The sequence below is a fragment of the Mastigoproctus giganteus genome, chromosome 10 (genome assembly GCF_048544385.1).
Source record: "Mastigoproctus giganteus isolate SK-2022 chromosome 10, ASM4854438v1, whole genome shotgun sequence".
Taxonomy (NCBI): Eukaryota; Metazoa; Arthropoda; class Arachnida; order Uropygi; family Thelyphonidae; genus Mastigoproctus; species Mastigoproctus giganteus.
The window spans coordinates 3,345,479-3,369,280 of NC_143584.1; the positions used below are offsets into that span (position 1 = coordinate 3,345,479).

General features: G+C 37.5%; 1 protein-coding gene across 1 annotated transcript in view; it reads left to right on the forward strand.

Moving 5' to 3' along the window:
• LOC150078633 (solute carrier family 12 member 4-like) overlaps positions 1 to 23,802 on the forward strand; it is a 643,041-nt gene that overhangs the window by 488,057 nt on the left and 131,182 nt on the right. The window contains exon 21 of the mRNA XM_090383812.1: positions 23,008 to 23,097. Coding sequence (XP_090239938.1) covers positions 23,008 to 23,097 — 90 coding nt within the window. The remainder of the gene's footprint in view (positions 1 to 23,007; positions 23,098 to 23,802) is intronic.

A 23,802-nucleotide genomic window follows, 5' to 3' on the forward strand; every position in this document is an offset into this window, starting at 1 on the left:
GATAAAGGGGGTGGTTGAGGGAGAGAAGACAGAGAGTGGTAATCAATGGACACTGCTCATCGTGGACTAATGTTATTATTGGAGTCCCTCAGGGTTCAGTATTGGGTCCTTTATTGCTTTCTGTATTTATAAATGATATTGATGATGGTATATCAAGCTTAATGTCCAAGTTTGCAGACGATATGAAGGTTGGCAGGGTTGTCAAGGACACTACTGACACTATGCTGCTGCAACAGGATCTGGAAAGGCTGAGCAGATGGGCTGAGAGGTGGCAAATGAAGTTTAACATTGACAAATGTAAAGTACTACATATGGGAAACAGCAACCCCAGAGCAACGTATCAACTCTGTGGTACAACACTGACAGTGGTAGAGAATGAAAGGGACCTGGGGGGTGGTTGTGCAGGCAGATATGAAGTTCTCTGAGCAGTGCAGACGGGCTGCAAGAGTAGCTCATGGTGTATTGTCAATGATATATAGGAATTTTTCTAGCAGGGATAAGGAGGTGACTATTCCCTTGTATAAGGCAATGGTTAGGCTACACCTAGAGTACTGTATACAGGCCTGGAGGCCTCATTTCAAGTAGAGCTGCTGGAACGAGTGCAGAGAAGAGAACAAGATTAGTGAATGGAACAAAGGGGTGCTCTTACGAAGAAAGGCTTAAATTTTGCGAATTACAGTCTGGAGACTAGGCACTAGCGAGGTGATCTGATAGAGGTGTACAAAGCCTTGAATGGTTTGAGCATGCTCAATGCTGATGGGATTCTTCCTCTTGCTCAGAATAATCACCTGAGAGGGCATAAATTCAAATTGAGGAAAGACAGATGTAGGATAAATGTGCGGAAATTTGCCTTTAGCCAGCAAGTGGTTGGTAGGTGGAACAGACTTCCATCCCTTGTCATGGAAGTTGATAGCCTAAATAAGTTTAAGGCTCAGTTGGACAGGTATTTCGAACGAACAGAGGGGTGAAGTGGAAGTGGTTATTTCTTATTTATTTATTTTACTTTTTTATTTTTTTGGCTGATGCTGCATAAGCTTGCTTTCTTGCATCAAATGCCTCTACTAATGCTAATGGTAATTTCCTATCCAAAAAGTTACATAAAAGAAAGGCGAACTCATTGAATATTTTCTAGTAGCAGATAGCACTTCTAATGGAAATAGAAAGTGGGAAAGAGCTACAGGAGTGATTATTCTCCCCTTCAGCACTCAGCAGTAAACAAAACTCCACATTAGCTGGTACATAAAAGCACCAATTGAAATAAGCATTACATGTGAGTAAGAACACTCTCTCTTTAGTCACAACCTATTCAAAGAAGATGGAACAAGTAAATCCAGGACCACAACAGTAACTCTCAGAACTTCAACAGAAGTTAAGGACTACACTAAGGCAGTCAACCAATGAGGGTGGCTGATGATGTCAGATAGCTCAGGCTGTTAGAATGTATTGCAAAAGAAGACTAGAAGCTATGCAGTAGGATGCACAGCATTTAATTCTTCATAAACTGCAAACTGTATGTAGCAATCCTTCTTTTAATTTAAATTCAAATTTTACCAGTTATTTCAGACTTGTATACAAAAAAAATTTTCATTTTGTAAACACAAAGGTTCTTACTCTAGTAAGATGTTCTAGTTTAAACTGTATACATCATCTGCAATTTTAAGCAATGAGACAATTTTTTTCTGTGAGAGTACACGTGAACAGGCAAAGTTTTTACGAGATCCAGCAAATAGAGAAGTTTTGCTTTTTTATTGACTTAAATTGGCATGTTAATTTATTTTTTAGAGTTACTTTATATTCCTAGTAACAATACCTTAGTTTAATTTGAATTTAGATAGAGATTTTGTAGGTTATTATTTAGTATCGGTAAGGGTATCAAATCCACGTGTGGACAGGTTTTACAGCTCCCGCTTTTAATTATAATTATAGTTTTTAATTATACTTAACCCTGTATCGACTTAATTGTTAGATTAAATTATAGACCTAGTCAAGCTCCGTGGTTTATTTTGAATTTAGATAGTGCGATTTGGAAAGTAAATTATACCTTGTGTCCGTAGATTAACCATTCGTAACTTGACACCATTGTTATACGATACAACGGGTGCACCGAACTAGATAGCGTAAGGTCTAATGGAAAACTAGATAGCGAGTATAGTAGTATGAATTAATCAGTAAAATTTATTAATCTTATTAGATTTCATTGTCAATTGAATTGTACTTTTTTACTAAATAAATATAGTGACCTAGTTATTACAAACGTAACATCAAAAATTAATACATATATTAATTTTTGACAGGGGATAAGAAAGTCATGTAACGAACTAACTGTGAGATAATATTCGAAACTGTGAGATAATATTCGAAACCGAAATACGTACATATATATATATATATATATATAGTGTTATAACTGCATTGGGATTAGGTTTAGGGTTATATTTTATATTGGAATTTTATTGAACTTGAATAGAAATCATGACTCAGGCCAGAGCAGCAAAACAAAATGCTCAAACTAGTGGAAGTGCTGTGGCTCAGGGGAGAACTGAGGGGGACGGTTGTCCTCTGAATCACAGTCTATTGAAATGCACTGCTTGTTTGATGTTTGTGGAGCGATCAGCAATGGGATATGATATTGCCAAGAGGAAAGTCTTTGTGTGTCAGCGATGTAAGGAGTGCGAGGAAATTGGGCACCAACTCGGAATTGTTATGGGCTTATATGAGAGCTTGAAGGACAAGGTTGATGCCCTCGAAGGATTTAAATTGAGGGGCCAGGCAAGCTCTCAGCAGCCCACATCAATGCCAGAGCTTGCACTTGAACATCACGCAACAGAGCGGCAACCCCCAAGGCAGAATGCACTGGTCCCAAAGGAACTAGTTGTTGTAGGTGACTCTATTGTCAGGGAAACGGGAAACATATTGTGCAAAAAGGATAAATGGAACAGGACCAGGGTATGTCTGCCAGGGGCAAAGGTTCATGATATTGTAGGGAGATATCATCCTTTAAGGGCACAAAGGGTGATATTGTTGTACACGTTGACACTAATGATATTAAGAGTAGGAACCAGCAGAATTACTTAATAAGTATAAGATAATGCTGAAAAAAAGCTGAGTTAGGGTTGAAGTTTAAAGTGTCTGCAATTCTGCCCAGACACGATAGGAGGGAGTATATGATGAGAATTGCATCGATCAATTCGGCCCTGGAGTGATTGTGCAAGGCTCAAGGGGTAGCATTTTTCTCAGCCTGGTCTCTGCTTGTTAACAGGAGAGACTGCTTCTACAGGAATGGGATACACTTAAATAGAAAGGATGCAAGAATATTTGCTGATGCTATCGAGACAGAGTTAGGTGGGTCAGAAAACTGCTAGCTTGGGGGAATATACGGACTAATAGATTAACAGTAGCCGCTGGCAGAGGTAAAAGTGATTCTTGTACTACTTCTATTGAAATGCAATTCAGCAGCAGCCTGGAATGCAAGGCAATGGGAATTTCCAGGACTGCTGGGAGTCATAGTGGAACAAATAAATACATGGGTTGTGTTAGGGTAACTAATAGTAGAAACAGGTGCATATATACTTGCATGTACATCAATGCTAGGAGTATAGTTAATAAATTCAATGAGCTTGAAGTGCTAGTCAAGACATCAAAGGCAGATATTGTCGGGATATCAGAGACATGTGTCACATGGACATAAGCAGTGCAGAACTGTAATTTGGGGAGTACAATGTGTACAGAAAGGATAGACAGGACAGAAAGGAAAAATGAGAGTAGGTGCGTGTTATAGGCCTAATGAATCTGATGAGTATAATGAGCAATTGTGCAGAGAAATAGAGTGGGACAGTAAATCAGAGTATCTTATAATGGGTATTTTAATTTCCCAGAGATTGACTGGAATTTGTGGGTTGGTCACTCACACACTAGAAGGCTTTTGTGGGTTTATTGGATGATTGTTTTCTAAAGCAGCATTTTGGGAGGCAACTAGAGCGAGTAATACTCTTGATCTGATTATCAGTAGTGATTCTTCATGCATTAAGAATCTGCAGATAAAGGAACCACTAGGTGGCAGTGATCACATGCTGAAGTGTGATTTACTCAAAGAGGAAACTATCATCAAGGGTTAAAGGGAAGGGTTTTTACTTTCGTAAAGGTGACTACGGTGGGACCAACTGATGATGTTACCAACAGAAAATTCAAAATGGGAAACATTCAAAGAATTAATCCTGGAAGCTTTTCATGCCAACAAAGATATGTTCAAGATTTAGGCCTAAATGGATGTCAATGAATTAATTAGACATGTGAGAGAGAGAAGAAAAATGCATGGGATACATATAAATTAACATGTTACACAGAAGCCTATGATAGATATAAGCTGGTCTGTAACCAAGTTACAAAGGAAGCTAGGCAGGCGAAGGCAGATTACGAGAAATCTTTGGCAAAGGATGCAAAGAAAAACAGCAAAGAGTTCTTTACTTATGTAAACTCTAGAAGGAAGGGGATGAATCAGATTGGTCTACTTGATATCGATGGTTTAACTGTTGATGATCCTGCTCAGGTAGCTCACAACTAAATGAATATCTTGCATCTACATTTACACATGAGGAGTTATTCAGGGAGGGGAATGCCAGAGGTGTTTTCAACTCTGGCAGTAAGCTAGATAATCTTGTAATAACAGAGTAAAGTGGAGGAGAAATTGTTGAAGATAAACATAAGAAAGGCACCTGGGGTGGATGGAATCTATTCAGTTATATTAAAGGAGGCAGCAAAGGAAGTAAGCAAACCCTTAGCCATAATTATGAGTGCTTCCCTGGGCTCAGGGGAAGTACCCATGAACTGGAGATGTGCAAATGTGACCCCAATCCACAAAGGAGGATCAGAGGGAGACACAGGTAATTACAGACCTGTTAGTTTAACTTCTGTTCCAGGGAAATTAATGAAGGCACTGATTAAAGAAGTATTGCAGGATCATCAAGACAAGACTTCAGTTATAGTTGGCGCACTATAGCCTTAGATGCTGATGCGCCATAAAAATCCTAATAACCAACCAACCAACTTCAGTTATGGCCCGGACACAGCATGGGTTTGTTAACTTGAAGTCTTGTCTGACTAATTTGATTGGATACTGTGATGTAGTTACAAAGAAGCTGGATGCAAAGAATAACTTTGATATCATATATTTGGATCTTATATATGATATCTTATATTCTTTGATACTGTTGCACATGGAAGACTGCTGCACAAATTGGAGCAGTGTGGTATTGGAGGCAAATTACTGCTATGTAAAAAGCAGTAAAGACAGAGAGTGGTAATCAATGGAGACTGCTCTTCTTGGACTACTGTTATTATGTTATTAGTGGAGTACCTTAGGGTTCAGTGTTGGGTCCATTGTTGTTTTCTTTATTTATAAATTATATTGACGATGGTATATCAGGATTAATGTCCAAGTTTGCAGATGGTACGAAGGTTGGCAGGGTTGTTAATGACACTAATGACAGTACACTGCTGCAACAGGATCTAGAAAAGTTAGCATTAGCATTAGCAAAGGCACATGATGCAAGAAAGCAAGCTTATATAGCATTGGCCAAAAAAAAAAAAAAAAAAAAAAAAAAACCCCTTATTTCACCCATCCACTCGCTCCAAATGTTTGTCAAGTTCTGCCTTGAATCTATTTAAGCTATCAACTTCTACAACGACAGATGGAAGTTTGTTCCAGCAATAAACCACCCGCTGGCTAAGAGCAAACTTACGCACATCTATCCTACAACTGTCTTTCATCAATTTGAATATATGCCGTCTAAGGCAATTATTCTAAGCAGTTGAACAGATGGGCTGAGAGGTGGTAAATGAAGTTTAACATTGACAAATGTAGTAAATTACTACATATGGGAAGCATTAATCCCAGAGTAACGTATCAACTCTGTGGTACCACACTGACAGTGGCAGAGAATGAAAAAGGACCTGGGGGTAATTGTGCAGGCAGATATAAAGTTTTCTGAGCAGTGCAGACAGTCTGCAAGAGTAGCTCATGGTGTCTTGTCAATGATAAACAGGAATGTTTCTAGCAGAGATAAGGAGTGATTATCCCCTTGTATAAGGCAATGGTCAGGCCATTGATTACTTGTATACAGGTCTGGAGGCCACCTTGATTACTTTATACAGGTCTGGAAGCCTCATTTTAAAAAGCATATAGAGCTGTTGGAACGAGTACAGAGAAGGGCAAAAAGATTAGTGAACAGAACAAAGGGTTGCTCTTACAAAGAAAGGCTTAAGTTTTTCAAATTGCAGTGTCTGGAGACTACGCACCTGTGAGGTGATCTGATTGAGGTGTATAAAGCCTTGAATGGTTTTAGCATGCTCAGTGCTGGTGGAATTCTACCTCTTGTTCAGAATAATCACCTGAGAAGGCATAAATTCAAATTGAGGAAAGATGGTTGTAGGATAGATGTATGGAAGTTTGCCTTTACCCAGTGGGTTTTTGATTGCTGGAACAAACTTCCATCTGTCATTGTAGAAGTTGATAGCTTATATAGATTCAAGGCAGAACTTGACGAACATTTGGAGCGAGGAGATGTGTGAAATAAGGGGTTTTTTTTTTTTTTTTTTGGCTGATGCCTATATAAGATTGCTTTCTTGCATCATGTGCCCTTGCTAATGCTAATTTTTTTCTGTAAATATATCTGAACTTATACATCTATGTGAATGTTGTCTTCTTCAATATAGTTGCATCAGGAGAGCAAACACATATTTCAGTGATGCTGCCATTGCTTAAAACATTTTTGGAATTGACTTCGGATCCTATATCAGCAGGATTCAGTGGTAGCAAATCTGTATCATTTGAGGATGGATTTGCCTTTTGAAAACAGCTGAAAATCATTTGGAGCTAAGTGTTGAAAATAAAAGTGAGTTATCCACCTGAATAATACTATTTTTAGTCAAAAATTGTTTCACAGTAGGTGTACTGTGAGTCACAGCATTGTCATAGTGAAGAAGCCAGTCATTGGGCCCTAGTTCACTCTTTTGCATCATTCAGAATTCATATACTCCAGAATTTTGCTATAATGATTTTGATTGACCATTTGATGAATCCTGCATGAACAATTTCATTGATGTAAGCAAGAAACAAATCAAAATTATCTATTTGATTTTGCCATATATGCTTTCTTGGGTATTGAGGATTTCAGAAAATTCCAAAATTCTTGACTTTAATGCTATATTTCTGGGTCATACTGGAAACAACATATTTTATTATCAGTTACTATTTTCTTCAAAACACAGTTTTGAGGAAAATAGTAACCATTCAAAATATATGGCTCAGAATGTCTCAGCAGTTTCTTTATCTAACCCTTTAGCTGCTGTTGTCATAGTTCACTGCCTGTTTGCACGGACCAGATTTCGATCTTTTCATCATTTTGACAGAAACCACTGTCTCAACTTTTGACAAAATCCCTTATGAACTCTACTTTGGATGTAAGGTTGGAGATCAAGATAAAGTATGGGCTCCAAAAATTTCCAGTAGCTCATGTTCAAGGATATTAACAGGCTGTTTTAGAGGTAATCATAAATCAATGCCTTTTGCATATTCCAGTGATGTGGCAGGAACCTCAAGACCACATAAATGATTGTTATTTTTGCATGACCAATATTTCTAGATTTTCTGGGAAATCCAAGTATAAAGCAAAGTATCCCAACATACCTTCTGCTCTCAGGCCAGTTCCTCATGATGATACAATGCTGGTACCAAAGCCATCAGAAACTTATGGAATTAACCCACATTCAGAATCGGAAAAAGAGTCTCTAGAAGATGCAGAACCCAGAACGAGTACAGGTTCAGATTTTTCAACTCTCAATATTGCAAAGCCACATATAATCACTCAGGCAGAATTGAACGATTTGGTCAGAGATTTGGGCCTCTCCAAAAACAAGGCTTGATCACTAGGATAACGGCTCAAGCAGTAATGGATGCAAGAAAGCACGCTTATACAGCATCAGCCAAAAAAAAAAAAAAAAACTTCCAATTTCACCCATCCATCTGCTCCAAACGTTTGTCTAGTTCTTCCTTGAATTTATTTAAGCTGTCACCTTCCACAACATCACAAGGAAGTTTGTTCCAACAATCAACCACCCACTGGCTAAAGGTAAATTTCTGCACAATCTATTCTGCAACTGTCCTTCCTCAATTTGATTTTATACCCCCGCAGGTGCTTAATCTGAGGAAGAGGAAGAATCCCTTCAGCATTGTGCTAGCTCAAACCATTCGAAACCTTAACCAACTCAGTCAGATCAGCTTGCAGGTGCCTAATCTCCAGTTGCTGCAATTTGCAGAACTTAAGACTTTCTCGGTAAGAGCAACCCTTTGTTCCACTCACTAATCTTGTTGCCCTTTGCTGTACTCATTCCAGCATCTCTACACCCTTTCTAAAATGTCTCCATACCTGTATGCAGTACTCAAGGTGTGGCCTGACAAGGGGATGATCACCTCCTTATCCCTGCTATCATTGACAAGACACCATGGCGCCTCCATAGCCAGGTGGGCAGGAGCAGCAGTGCATAGCACACGCTTCTTGATTAGACTGGGGTTCGGGCCCGTGATCACCAAATACAGAGGATGTGGAAAGGTTAGGGAATGATCGCCGCATATCCCCGGAGCAATATGGCCTTAGTTGCTAATGCTCCTAAAAACCAAATAAACAAACAACAACAAACAAACAAGACACCATGAGCTACTCTTGTAGCCTGTCTGCACTGCTGAGAAAACTTCATATCTGGCTAAACAATATTCCCCCAGGTCTTTTTCATTCTCCACTACCCTAAGTGTAGTACTGCACAGTTGTTCCTTTACTCTGGGGTTCATCATCATCAGCCATTTTCAATCCACTGCAGGATGAAGGCCTTTCCAGTTCCTCCTGTTTTGTATAATAGCCATCCATTTACTATCCACAACTCATGAATTTCATCTGTCATCTCCGTTGTTGTCTTCCAGGTTTTCTCTTAACTCCTCTTGGGTACCATTCTGTTATTTTCTTAGTGCATCTGACATCATGTCTTTGAGCTATATGTCCTGCCCAAGACCATTTTAGTACTTTAGTTTTGATAAGAATGTCCTTTATTTGAGTTTGCTGCCTAATCCATGTGTTTCTCTTCTTATTTAACAGTCTTATTCCCAATATAATTTATTCCATTCTTCGCTGTGTAGTTCTCAGCTTTTCTTCCATTCTTTTGGTGAGTGCCCAAGTTTCACTTCCATAAGTCATGGTGGGGAGTATACATTGGTTCATTATTTTACATTTCAGACAAACTGGGATATTGCTCTTCAGTATATGACTATATTTCCTGAATGCTATTCATCCAAAATTTATTCTTCTCTTGACTTCCAGCCATTTATCATTATTACAGCTGATGACTTGTCCCAGATAAGTATATGATTCCACCTTTTCAGTTACTGCTCCTTCAATCATTATATCCCTTTCTATGGTGTACTTGTTCATCATTATTTTTGTTTTATGTGCCCAACTTTTCTGGATCCTGTTGCAGTAGCGTACTGTCATTACTTTCATTAACAATCTTGTCAGCCTTCATATTGCCATCAATATCATTGATAAATACAGAAAAGAACAATGGGCCCAACACTGAATCCTGGGGTGATATCCAATCAAATACTACAATGTGGACTACAATCAAATACTACAATGTTACTACAATGTGGACTTCCCCTTAACAAACCCATGCCATGTCTGAAGTATAATTATAGTCTTGTCTAGATGATCCTGCAATACTTTTTAACCAGTGACTCCATTATTTTCACCTGACTAGAAGTTAAACTAACAGGTCTGTAATTACTCGTGTTATCCTTTGATCCCTTTTGTGAATTGGGGATATATTTGCACATCTCCAATCGATGGGGACCTCACCCGAATCCAGAAATGCTTTCATAATAGTGGCTCAGGGTATGCTTACTTCTTTTGCTGCTCCTTTAATATAACTGGACAGATCCCATCCACCTCAGGTGCCTTTGTTATGTTTAACTTCAACAATTTCTCCTCCACTTTGCTCTCAGTTATTGAAAAATTCCTCAGCTCCCTGTTAGAATTTATGAAGGAGAATGCCCTGTCTGGCATTCTCCTTCCTAAATAATTCCTGTTGTGTTTATGTAGAATAATTCTTTATGTGTTTATGTAGAATAACTCCTCATGTGTGAATTATTGCAACAACGCCCAGAAATTAATGAAAAAATTACATCTCGATCATGTCCCCGAGCAGTGGAAGGTTTTCATTGATTCATCCAAGGTCAGTTTGAAAGCAGTTTTACTCCATAATGGAAATAAGTATCTATCTATACCTTTGGCCCATGCAGTTCACTTGAAGGAAACATATGAGAACCTAAGGTTCTTTTGCAAAAAAAATATGCTATCAACAATACAAATGGAATATCTGTGTCAACCTAAAAGTGGTAGCTTTGCGGACTAGTTGGCAAGGTGGATACACTAAATATTGCTACTTTTTTATGCAAGTGGAACAGCCGAGCAAAGGATTGCCACTACAGGGTAAAAAAATGGTCAGACCATTCAGAACGTACACCAGGCCAGAAAAAATGTTGCACATCCTCTTTTGGAGGAAAAGTCAAAATTCTATTTACCTCCATTGCACATCAAGCTAGGTTTGCTAAAAATATTTATCAAAAAAGAGGACTTCCCTATTTGAGGCAAAAGTTTCCTTGATTCAGTGAGGCCAAGATAAATGAGGGAATTTTGTGGGTCCTCAAATAAAACTACTATTCCAAGATGAGGAATTCACAAAAAAATTAAATGCAACAGAAACAAGAGTCTGGAAGGCATTCCAAAATGTCTGCCGGAACATTTTAGGCAATGATAAATTGCAAAATTACAGTAAAATTGTGGATGAGCTAATTTTAGCATACATAGAATTTGGGATGCAACATGTCATTAAAGCTTCATTTCCTACATTCCCATTTAGACTTTTTTTTCCTGAAAACATGGGAGCAGTCACTGATGAACATGGTGAAAGATTTCACCAAGATATTCCTCAAATGGAAAAAAGATAGCAGGGAGTCCAAATGTGTTGGCAGACTACTGTTGGAATTTCATATGGGAGACACCAATGGGTGATTATAAAAGGCAAAAAATGACAAAATAAGTACTTTGTTATCAAATAAGCATTTTTGAAAATGGAATATGGTTAATAGACTCATTGTTCAATATTGAATATTGTATGTAACATTTTCTTAAAATATATGAAACGTGTTTACTGAAACTTAGTTTTTGATTTTAATCTCTTCTCCCTTAAAATGAATGGTGTTACTGCAGTATAGTTGTCATATTTGAATTCAGCAATGTCAAATCTACACGAATTAACCTGAATTTTAACAGGGAGCGAAATTTTTTTTTTCAGAGAGTGTACTGTATATTATTCAATTTCTTTAAAAGAATGTTCACATTGATTGCTTTTTGTTCCTTCTCAGATTCAAGTAGAATTAAATGGATCATTTGTCGGTGACACATTTGTAGTCTGCAAATGATTTATTTTAATTAAGACTGAGAATATGGATTACATAAAGCAGTGCTGAAGGAAGGTTTAAGTTTCTAGTTATAAGTTTCTTCAAAAGAAACTGTTTTCATATTAAACACCACCATTTTCTCCTTATTTTTTCTTTGATTTTGAATAAAAAAATTTTATCACAGATATTTCTTTTTGTAATAGAAGTTTAATGTTGAGAGCTCCAAATATTTAATATTTTCCAAACTGCACTGGAGATGGCAATCAGTGATTATCATTATTGGAATATTTTAATTTCACCTGCTAATATCAAGGGTTTGATAAATAGTAAGTAATATCTTAAAGTAAGATATCAAGAGAATATTACTTTAAGATGTTCATTTAGTGTTGGAGCCACTTCCTCTGACATTGTTTTTCCAGTGATATCTGTTATAAGATATCTGGTATTCCCCTCCCTCAATACCTGATACACCACTGGTATTTCTCTCCTGAATACCTGATACACCGCTGGTATTTCCCTCCTTGAATAACTCCTCATGTGTAAATGTAGATGAATATTTTGCATCTACATTTACACATGAGGAGATATTCAGGGAGGGGAATACCAGAGGTGTATTAAACTATGGTAGTGAGTTAAGTGATTTTTTAATAACTGAGAGCAAAGTGGAGGAGAAATTGTTGAAATTGAATTTAAGAAAGGCACCTGGGGTGGATGGGATCTATCCAGCTATATTAAAGGAGGCAGCAAAGGAAATAAGAAAACCCTTTCTTATTTCCTTTCCATAATTATGAGAGCTTCCTTGAACTCAAGGGAGGTACTCATGGACTGAAGATGTGCAAATGTCACCCCAATTCACAAAGGAGGATCAAAGGGTGACACAAGTAATTACAGAACTGTTAGTTTAACTTCTGTTCCGGGGAATTTAATGAAGGCACTGGTTAAAGAAGGACTGCAGGATCATCTAGACAACACTTTGGTTATAGTTCAGACACAGCATGGGTTTGTTAAGGGAGAGTGTTGTCTGACCAATTTGATTGGATACTATAGTGAAGTTGCAATTGTCCCATCACGGCCAACAGCCAGGAGCTCACATCAGAATAGATAATAGATAATGCACATAGATAATACTCACATCAGAATAGATAATGGATAATGCTCACATCAGAATAGATAATGGATAATGCACACTGTAAAATTAAAAATGTAAAATGTAAACATGTTATTACACTTCCTCACATTATGCAGTATTAACTATATTTACAATAAAAATATCTTATTTACAAATTTTATTATTTAAAAATTTTATTTACAATAAAAATATCTAATATACATGAATGGCACTTCTCTGTCAAACGAATTTTGTCGTGGCACAGGAGAGCTTGGCAGATGGTGTGGAAGGCACACGAACTTCTTATTCGATTCTGGGATTGGAGCGAGCTGCTAACACTTCTTTCCTGTAGGTTTTATTGCTGAAAAACCTATGCAAGTCAGCATCAAGGTGCTGTACTTCAGGTAGCATTTGGTTTGGGAGGAAGAGGTCTGAGATATGAAGCCTCCGATTCCTCAAGCAGAGCATCGGGTTTGACCAAAGTTCTGGCTTGGGTATTCGCCAGTAACATGAATCCCAAATGGACGGTGTTGAGATCTGACCTGTGATCATTTTAACTGTAGCTATCAGTCATGTATTTCCATGATATCAGGCAGTCGCTGCATCCCCAGTGAAGTAACTAAGGCTGTAGTTCTGTTCTGTGGTGGGAGAAAAGCTTTCCAGTTAGCCCATTTAAGTAGCCAGAATTCTGCAGTGAGGATTGGTTTCTTCTTTGTAGTAGTTGCTGATGCTCACACTTCAGCAGCATAGAGGAGTGGAGAATAGATTACTGTTCTGATGAATTTCTTAATTAAACGAGGCTCCTTAACACAAATTACTTGTTGTTTAGCTAGCCATCGGAGAGAGGCTGTTTTGGAAGTGCGCTTGTCTACATGAGTATGATGTGGTCACAAAGGAACTGGATGCAAAAAATAATTTTGACATCATATACTTGGATCTTAGGAAAGCTTTTGATACTTGTTGCACATGAAAGACTACTGTACAAATTGGAGCAGTATGGCATTGAGGGCAAAATGCTGCTATGGATAAAGGGATGGTTGAGTGGGAGAAGACAGAGAGTGGTAATCAATGGACACTGCTCTTTGTGGACTAATGTTATTAGTCCACAAAGTGGAGTTCCCCAGGGTTCAGCGTTGGGTCCATTGTTGTTTTCTGTATTTATTAATGATATTGATGAAGGTATATCAGGCTTAATGTCTAAGTTTGCAGACGATTCGAAGGTTGGCAGGGTTGCTAATGACCTAATGACAGTATGTTACTGCAACAGGATCTAGAAATGTTGAGCAAATGTGCTGAGAGGTTGTTGTTTTGATTTGTAGGAGCATTAGCAACTAAGGCCATATTGCTCCGGGATATGTGGTGGCCATTCCCTGACCTTTCCATATTTGGTGGTGACGGGCTCGAACCCCAGTCTAATCAAGAAGCATGTGATTCACACTACTGCTCCTTCCCACCTGGCTACGGAGGCACCGTGCTCAGAGGTGGCAACTGAAGTTTTAACATCGACAAATGTAAAGTACTGCATATGGGTAGTAGCAACCCCAGAGTAACATATCAACTGTGTGGTACTCCACTCAGGGTGGTAGAAAATGAAAAAGACCTGGGAGTAATTGTGCAGTCAGATATAAAGTTTTCTGAGCAGTGCAGACAGTCTTGTGTCCTCTTCTATCCCCTTGTATATGGCAATGGCCAGGCCACACCTTGAGTACTGTATGCAGGTCTGGAGGCCTCATTTTAGGAAAGATGTAGAGCTGCTGGAACAAGTACAGAGAAGGGCAACAAGATTAGTGAATGGAACAAAGGGTTGCTCTTATGAAGAAAGGCTTAAGATTTGCAAATTACAGTGTCTGGTGACTAGGCATCTGCGAGGTGATCTGATTGAGGTGTATAAGGCCTGACTGGCTTGAGCAAGCTCAGTGCTCTTGGGATTATTCCTCTTGCCCAGATTAATCACCTGAGGGGACATAAATTCAAATTGAGGAAAGACAGTTATAGAATAGATGTGTGGAAATTTGCTTTCAGCCAGCATGTGGTTGATTGCTGGAACAAACTTTCATCTGTCGTTGTAGAAGTTGACAGCTTAAATAAATTCAAGGCAGAACTAGACAAACATTTGGAGTGAATGGATGGGTGAAACAGGAAGGGTTTTTTTTTTTTTTTTTTGGCTAATGCTGTATAAGTTGCTTTCCTGCATCATATGCCTCTGCTAATGCTAAGATAATATTTAAACTTTTCATTCATTCCTTCTTCAGCATTTTTCAATGAAATAAATTTATTTTTTCACAACATAAAATTCATTATAGATTTGATTTGTAAACATTATTAGTTCTTAAAAAATTTTAAGAGTTTTTAATCAGTATTAAAATTCAGTATTAATGAAACTCTCAGAGTAGATTAACAATACTGCAATAATTTATTGACAGATTGAATCATTTCTAGTAATCTCTTCAAAAATATTATGTAAAAGCAAAGCTCATAAGTTTTAACAATAGCCAATAAACTCATGATTTTCTGCATTATAGTGATCGTTAATTTGTATGTCAGTTTTAATATTTTCAAGAGTAACCTTTATACATTTAGGAAATAATGTTTTTTTTTTTTTTTTGTTTTTTTTTAAGAAAAAGATGCAGCATGCACCATTGTGTGAAAAACTAATTTGATTAAAGGAATTTTATTTATAGCTCTAACAATAATATGTAATCTAAAATAATGATACTCATAATTTTAGGGGAGCATCTTTGGATTAAGAGAAAGTCCCTGCAGACTGAAAATGTATCTCCATATGTATGACTCATGTCACCTTTTAATCCCACTTTGTGGGATTAAAAGGTGACATGAGCAATTACAGACCTGTTAGCTTAACTTCTGTTCCAGGAAAAATAATGGAGTCACTAGTTAAAGAAATAATGCAGGACCTTTCAGACAGAAGTGCAGTTATATTTCAGTCACTGCATGGGTTTGTTAAGAGGAAATCTTGTCTGACCAATTTGAATGGATATTATGATTCACTCATGATGGCACTGGATGCAAAAAATAATTTTGATATATGCTTGGATTTCAGGAAAGTTTTCAATACTGTTGAACATAAAAGATTGCTGTACAAATTCGAGCAGTGTAGTTGTTGTTTGTTGTTTTTTTGGTTTTTAGGAGCATTAGCAACTAAGGCCATATTGCTCCGGGATATGCGGTGGTCATTCCCTGATCTTTCCGCATCCTCCGTATTTGGTGGTGATGAGCTCGAACCCCAGTCTAATCAAGAAGCGTGTGCTACACACTGCTGCTCCTTCCCACCTGGCTATGGAGGTGCTAGCAGTGTTGTATTAAAGGAAGGTTGCTGCTATGGATAGAAGGATGGTTGAGTGAGAGAAGACAAAGTGGTCATCAATAGACACTGCTCTTCATGGACTAATGTTATTAGTGGAATCCCCCAAGGTTGGTGATGGGCCCATTGTTGTTTTCTGTATTTATTAATGATATTGATGAAGATATATTAGGCATAATGTTCAAGTTTGCAGATGATACAGAGGTTGGCAGGGTGGTTAATGACAGTATGCAACTACAACAGGATCTAGAAAAATTAGGTCAGTGGGCTGGGAAATGGCAATTGAAATTTAACATTGACAAATAAAAATTACTTATGAGTTGCAGTAATCCCACAGTAACTTACCAACTGTGTGGTACTACACTCAGGGTAGTAGAAAACGAAAAAGACCCAAGGTATGAAGTTATCTGAGCACCATAGGCAGGGTGCCAGGCAGCTCATAAACTTTTCTTGTTAATGGAATAAATGGATATTTTGGCATGCAAGTTAATACAGGTGTTTATTGCAAAACTTGTTTCTGATTATTTGACTTCTGTGTTGAACATCCTCTGCAATCCTATAGTATTATTTTATTTGAAACTTTGTTCTTTTGATTTTCCATTTATGACATCTATGATAGAAATATTTGATTTATCATTTTTGACATTTTTGATGGCAATAATTTTTCTACAGTACCTGTAAATATTAAATAAGTTAGGTTGTAAAATATGGATCTGATTGCTGTAAAGTAGGAAATACAAATATATGTTTTTACACTCTACTACATTAATTATTTGAAAGAACATTTTAGCATTAGCATTAGTAGAGGCATACGATGCAAGAAAGCAAGCTTATGAAGCATCAGCCACAAAAAAGAAAAACCCGCTCCCATTTCACCCATCCGTTTGTTCCAAATACCTGTCCAGCTCAGCCTTAAATTTATTTCGGCTATCAACTTTCACAACAAAAGATGGAAGTCTGTTCCACCAATCAACAACCCACTGGCTAAAGGCAAACTTCTGCACATCTATATTACAACTGTCTTTCCTCAGTTTGAATTTATGCCCTCGCAGGTAATTTTTCTGTTTTTCTGAGCAAGACGAAAAATCCCACCAGCATTGAGCATGCTGAAACCATTCAAGGCTTTATACACCTTAATCAGATTGCCTTGCAGGTGCATAGTCTCCACACACTGTAATCTGCAAAATTTAAGCCTTCTTTTGTAAGAGCAACCCTTTGTTCCATTCACTAATCTTGTTGCCCTTCTCTGTACTCGTTCCAACAGAACTACATCTTTCTTAAATTAGGCCTCCAGATCTGTGTACAGTACTCAAGGTACTGTACACAGTACAGTAGCCTGACCATTACCTTATACAATAGGATAATCACCTCCTTATCGCTGCTAGAAAAATTCCTGTATATCATTGACAAGACACCATGAGCTACTCTTTCAGACCATCTGCACTGCTCAGAAAACTTCATATCTGCCTGCACAATTACCCCCAGGTCCTCTTCATTCTCTACCACTGTCAGTGTAGTACCACACAATTGAAAAGTTACTCTGGGGTTACTGCTTCCCATATGTAGTACTTTACATTTGACAATGATAAACTTCATTTGCCACCTCTCAGCCCATCTGCTCAACTTTTCTAGATCCGGTTGCAGCAGCATAGTGTCATTAGTATCATTAACAACTCTGCCAACCTTCATATTGTCTGCAAACTTGGACATTAAGCCTGATATACCATCATCAATATCATTTATAAATACAGAAAACAACAATGGGCCCAACACTGACCCCTGAAAGACTCCACTAATAACATTAGTCCACGAAGAGCAGTGTCCATTGATTACCACTCTGTCTTCTCCCACTCAACCATACCTTTATCCATAGCAGCAATTTGCCTCTAATGCCACAATTTGTTCAGCAGTCTTCAATGTGCAAGAGTATCAAAGCCTTTCTAAAATGCAAATATATGATATCAAAGTTATTCCATGAATCCAGTTCCTTTGTGACCACATCATAGTATTCAGTCAAATTGGTCAGATATGACTTCCCCTTAACAAAACCATGCTGTGTCCGAGCTATAACTGAAGTCTTGTCTAGATGATTCTGCATTGCTTCTTTAACTAGTGCCTCCATTAATTTCCCTGGAACAAAAGTTAAACTAACAGGTCTATAATTACTTGTCGCCCTTTGATCCTCCTTTGTGAATTGGGGTCACACTTGCACATCTCCAATCCATGGGTACTTCCCCTGAGTGCAAGGAAGTTCTCATAATTATGGCTAAGGATTTGCTTACTTCCTTTGCTGCCTCCTTTAATATAACTGGATAGATCCCATCCACCCCGGGTGCCTTTTTTATGTTTATCTTCAACAATTTCTCCTCCACTTTTCTCTCAGTTATTACAAAATCATCTAGCTCACTGCCAGAGTTTAATTCACCTCTGGAATTCCCCTCCTTGAATAACTCCTCATGTGTAAATGCAGATGCAAAATAATCTTTTAGTTTGTTAGCCACTTGAGCAGGATCATCAACAGTTGAACCATCAATATCCAGTGGACCAATCTGATTCATCCCTTTCCTTCTAGAGTTTACATAAGTAAAGAACTCTTTTCTGTTTTTCTTTGCTTCTTTTTCCAAGGATTTGTCATAATCTGCCTTTGCCTGCCTAATCTCCTTTGTGACCTGGTTACAGACCAGTTTATATCTATCATAGGCTTCCATGTCACCCATTAATTTGTATGTATCCCATGCATTTTTCTTCTCTGCCACATGTCTCATTAGTTCATCTGACATCCATTTAGGCCTAAACTTTGAACAATATTTTTTAATTGGTATGTAAAGCCTAGTAGCTTCCAAGATTAATTCTTTGAGTGCCTCCCATTTTGAAATTACTGTTGGTAACATCATCAGTTGGTCTCACTGCATTGAATTTAAATACAGTCTCAGACCTCCGTAGTCACCTTTACGAAAGCAAAAACCCTTCCTTTTACCCCTGATGGTAGTTACCTCTTTGAGTAAATCCCACTTGAGCACACTGTGACCACTGCCACACAGTGGTTCCTTTATCTGCAGATTCTTAATGCATGAAGAATCACTACTGATAATCAGATCAAGAGTATTACTCCTTCTAGTTGCCTCCTGAACATGCTGATGTAGAAAACAATCATCCAATAAATCCACAAAAGTCCTGCTAGTGTGTTAATGACCAACCCACAAATTCCAGTCAATATCTGGGAAATTAAAATCCCCCATTATAAGACACTCCGATTTACTGACCCTCTCTATTTCCCTGTACAGTTTTTTTATTATACTCATCAGAGTCATTAGGCCTATAACACACTCCTACTCTCAATTTTTATCCCCCAGTGTCTATGTCACACCAAACTGACTCAACACTGCACTGTCCAGTGATGCACTTCCTTGGATTTTATGTGTTTCTTAACTAATAGTATAACCCCTTCTCCCTTCCTATCCTATCTATCCTTCCTGTACACATTGTACTCCCCAAATTCCAGGTCTGCATTCCTTATATCTTTGTGACACCACTTCTCTGATATCCCAACAATATCTGCCTTTGATGTTTTGACCAAAACCTCAAAGTCATCAAATTTGTTTACCAAACTCCTAGCATTGGTGTACATGCAAGTATACATGCACCTGTTCCTATTCTTAGCTACCCTAACACAACCTATGTGTTTACTTGTACTGCAATAACTCCCAGCAGTCTCTGAAATACCCTGCATGTTGTTTTCCAGGCAGAAACCTGGAATACAAGATGCAGAGTATTTCAGTTGTGTGTTACTGGATAGTTTACTATATATCTTGTTGTATGAATGTGGATTATGCAACTTTTCTTGTTGGGCTCCACTCCGTGGTCTTGTATGTAGCAGTATAGTTATAATCGCTGTCCTTCCACATAGTGGAAAAGGCTTGAGTTTGAGCCCTGCCAGAGACGCATGGAATTTATGAGCTATTCAGTGATGTGGCTGAGTTAGTGACCTGCTGAAGAATACAATAACTAATACCCCACAGCTTTAGTTGCTTTTGGCACACACTTAACCTAATCTGACATTAGCATTAGTAGAGGCATATGATGGAAGAAAGGAAGCTTATATAGCATCAGCCAAAACAAAAAAAACCCCTCCCATTTCACCCATCCATTCACTCCAAATGTTTGTCTTGTTCTGCCTTGAAATAATATGAGTTGTTGATCTCTTTACAACAGATGGCAGTTTGTTCCAACTATCAACCACACATCTATTCTACAATTGTCTTTCCTCAATTTGAATTTATGTCCCCACAGGTGAGTAATCTGAGCAAGAGGAAGAATTCGATTAGTATTTATCTTGCTCAGACTATTCAAGGCCTTATACACCTCACAGGTGCCCAGTCTCCAGAAGCTGCAATGTGCAGAACAATTCAACAATGTGCTTTTCTTGGTAACACCAACCCTTTGTTCCACTCAACAATCTCGTTGCCCTTCTCTCTGCTTGTTCCATCAGCTTTTTATCTGTCCTAAAATGAGGCCTCCAGACCTGTATACAGTACTCAACGAGTGGCCTGATGATTACCTTATATAAGGGGACAATCATCTTTATCCCTGCTAGCAAAATTCCTGTATATCATTGACAAGATGCTGCAGCCTGTCTGCACTGCTCAGAAAACTTCATATCTGACTGCACAATTACCACCAGGTCCTTTTCATTCTCTATTACCCTGAGGGTAGTACCACAAAGTTGGTACGTTATTCTGGAGTTACTGTTACCTATATGCAATACTTTACATTTTTCAATGTTAAACTTCAGTTTCCACCTCTCGGCCTATCTGCTCAACTTTTCCAGATCCTGTTGTAGTAGCTTACAATCATTACTGTCATTAACAATCCTGCCAACCTTTGTATTGTCTGCAAACTTAGACATTAACCCTGATATTGCTTCATCAATATCATTGATAAATACCGGAAACAACAATGGACAGCACCAACAGCACTTGTGCTTGCTGAAATTGCCTTATCTCTACTTTGAGCATTATCAGCCTAATCAGATAATGAAATTCAATAAAATATAAATAAATTAAATGAAAACCACTAATATAATATTTCCTTTCCCATCACTTAGGAAACCTTGCTAAGTGTAAAGCCTAAACTTAATAAAAAAAAAGTAAATTCCAAACATAAATTTCAAAAAAAAATTTATAAAGCAGGATATTTTTCTGCTAGGGCTCAATCTTAGGAACCATGCATTTCAATTTTAATAATCCCACTGAACTATTTGAGATGCTGGGCTCTGTTTGATGGTTATCTCAATCATGAATCTTAATCAACCAAGTTAAGACTTGGTTGATTAAGATTCATGCCGCGATAGCATCAGCAAATATTCTTGCACCCTTTCTATTTAAGTGTATCCTATCCCTATAGAAGGAGTCTCTCCTGTTAAGCACAGACCAGGCTGAGAAAAAAAAAAAAGCCTTGCACAATCTCTCCAGGGCTGAATTGATCGACAAGACTCTCATCATATACTCCTTCCTATCGTGTCTGGGCAGAATTGCAGACACTTTCAAATAAAACCCTAACTCACGGCTTTTTTTCAGCATTGACTTGTACTTCTTAAGTAATTCCTCCGGTCTCCTACTCTTAATATCATTAATGCCAACGTGTGTCTCCTACTCTTAATATCATTAGTGCCAACAATATCACCCTTTGTGCCCTTAAAAGATGATATCTGCTCTACAACGTCATCAACCTTTGCCCCTGGCAGACATACCCTGATCCTGTTCCATCTATCCTTTTTGCACAATATGTTCTCTGTTTCCCTGACAAGAGTCACCTACAACAACTAGTTCCTTTGGGACCAGCACATTCTGCCTTGAGGTTTGCTGCTGTGTTGCTTGATGTTAGGTAAATTAAATGTTGATGGCATCTTTACTCTTTGTCTGACAAACACACAAAAAAAAAATAAATGTATATTTAAAAAAAAAAAAAGAAGAAGGTTCCACTATGGGAACATTGTAGAGATAGGAAGTCTAAAATAAATTTAAAAGTAGAAGTGCACAAGTTATTAAAGGGATTGGCAATATTAATACTAATTCAGAAACTAAAATTTATGATTTAGAGGGCATGTGTTGGCCTTGCTCCAATTGGGCTCCACAGACACCCAACACCTGAATCATGCAAAATTTTGCATCAAGCAGAAAAGCTTGACCAAAACTTTTGCATGATTCAAGTGTTGGGTGTCTGTACAGACCAATTCTACAGTGCTGGTCTCCTCAAACACCAGTTGCCAACTGGCATTGTGGCCCAGAGAATCATCATGATTATACTTCCAAGATCCATTCCCATAGAAGTCATACTGTTTCATACTATCTCCACAAGTAGTATAAAAGAATAGAATGTCAATATAAGATGAGGCTGCAAAGAATTCTATACACTATAGTCAGTAGCCCCAGTCCAAATTATAAAAGCAACTGATACCCCATCTAAACGTTGCTGTCAAGATGATGCAATCTAGATAGTATTCGCTGAGCATTTCTCAACCCCATACTTCAGAAGTTTGACCTGAAAAGTGTGTAGCACAAGTTCTTGCTCCACATTACATTACTCAAAGCAGTATTTGCCATTATGTTTGAGATATAGATCTGCTATGAAAATAAAGGTTAAGCTACTCTCTACAAGTAGTTTATCATAATAGCAAAATTTTGTTATTGTGATGATCTGATTATGAAAGAGCCAGCATTATATATTGTTTAATGTATAATTCTTTTGTGTAGCATTTTGAAAAAATCAATACAGATGGATTAGTAAACAAATATTATGATTAAAAACAAAAAATAAAGCTTAAAGAAAATGAAATTATTGCATAAAATTATTATCATTTTATAATATAGATTGAACAAATTATATAAAAATATTTGCTATTAGAGTTATATCTTCTAAAAAAGTGCATATCATATATTTCTCTCTTTTTTTTTTTTTTTTTTTTGATTTAAAATGTATTTTTTGATTTCCAATAGTATTATGCATTGTATTTGATTTCTTATAGCATTATTCATGGTTCATGAGTCTGTTGAATATCTCTTTAACCTGTCCCAGATGATGGTGGTCTACTGATGTTATTACCATTTTTGCTCAAGCAGCACAAAACGTGGAGAAGTTGCAAGCTACGAATATTTACAGTAGCACGTATCCTTTATTAAAAGGAAGAGTTTAATGTCTATTTATTTTTATCGTCTTGGTCATTATACAGGGTGTCCAAAAAACCTTATTATTAGAAAAGTCCATAACTTTTGAGCCAATGCATATTTACATTAACTGTTTTCGCAATTACAAATAATATCTCAAAAAGTTTTTATATACATCAGTAAACTTGAACATGTTCTCCTCTTGTAACTCTGAGGATGTCAGATCTGTATTAACCTCCTGGCATACATTACTTAGCATTTTGGATGAAATCAAAGATATTGCTTCGGTTATTCTTGTCTTTATTAATGGAACATTAGGAACTGCTGTTGCGAATACTTTATCTTTAACATAACTGTGCAAGAAAAAATCAAATGAATGTCAGATTATCAAGTTAGCCAATGAATTGGTCTACCATGTTCAATTCAGAGATTTTGGGGAAATAGGATCAAGAGTATTACATACTGAAAAATACCAATGAGGAGGGTCCCATCCTGTTGAAAAAAAAAAAAAAAAAATATATATATATATATATATATTCAGCTGATATTCCTCCAGTTATGGAAGCACAAAATTCTTAAATTCTTAAAATATCAGGGTAGATTTTTATATTAATTGACTTTTCAGAAGAGAAAAAAATGGACCAATAATCATGACCTTTGGACCATTATGTATTTTTTCATGTACTGCATGTGGGTTCTCAGACCC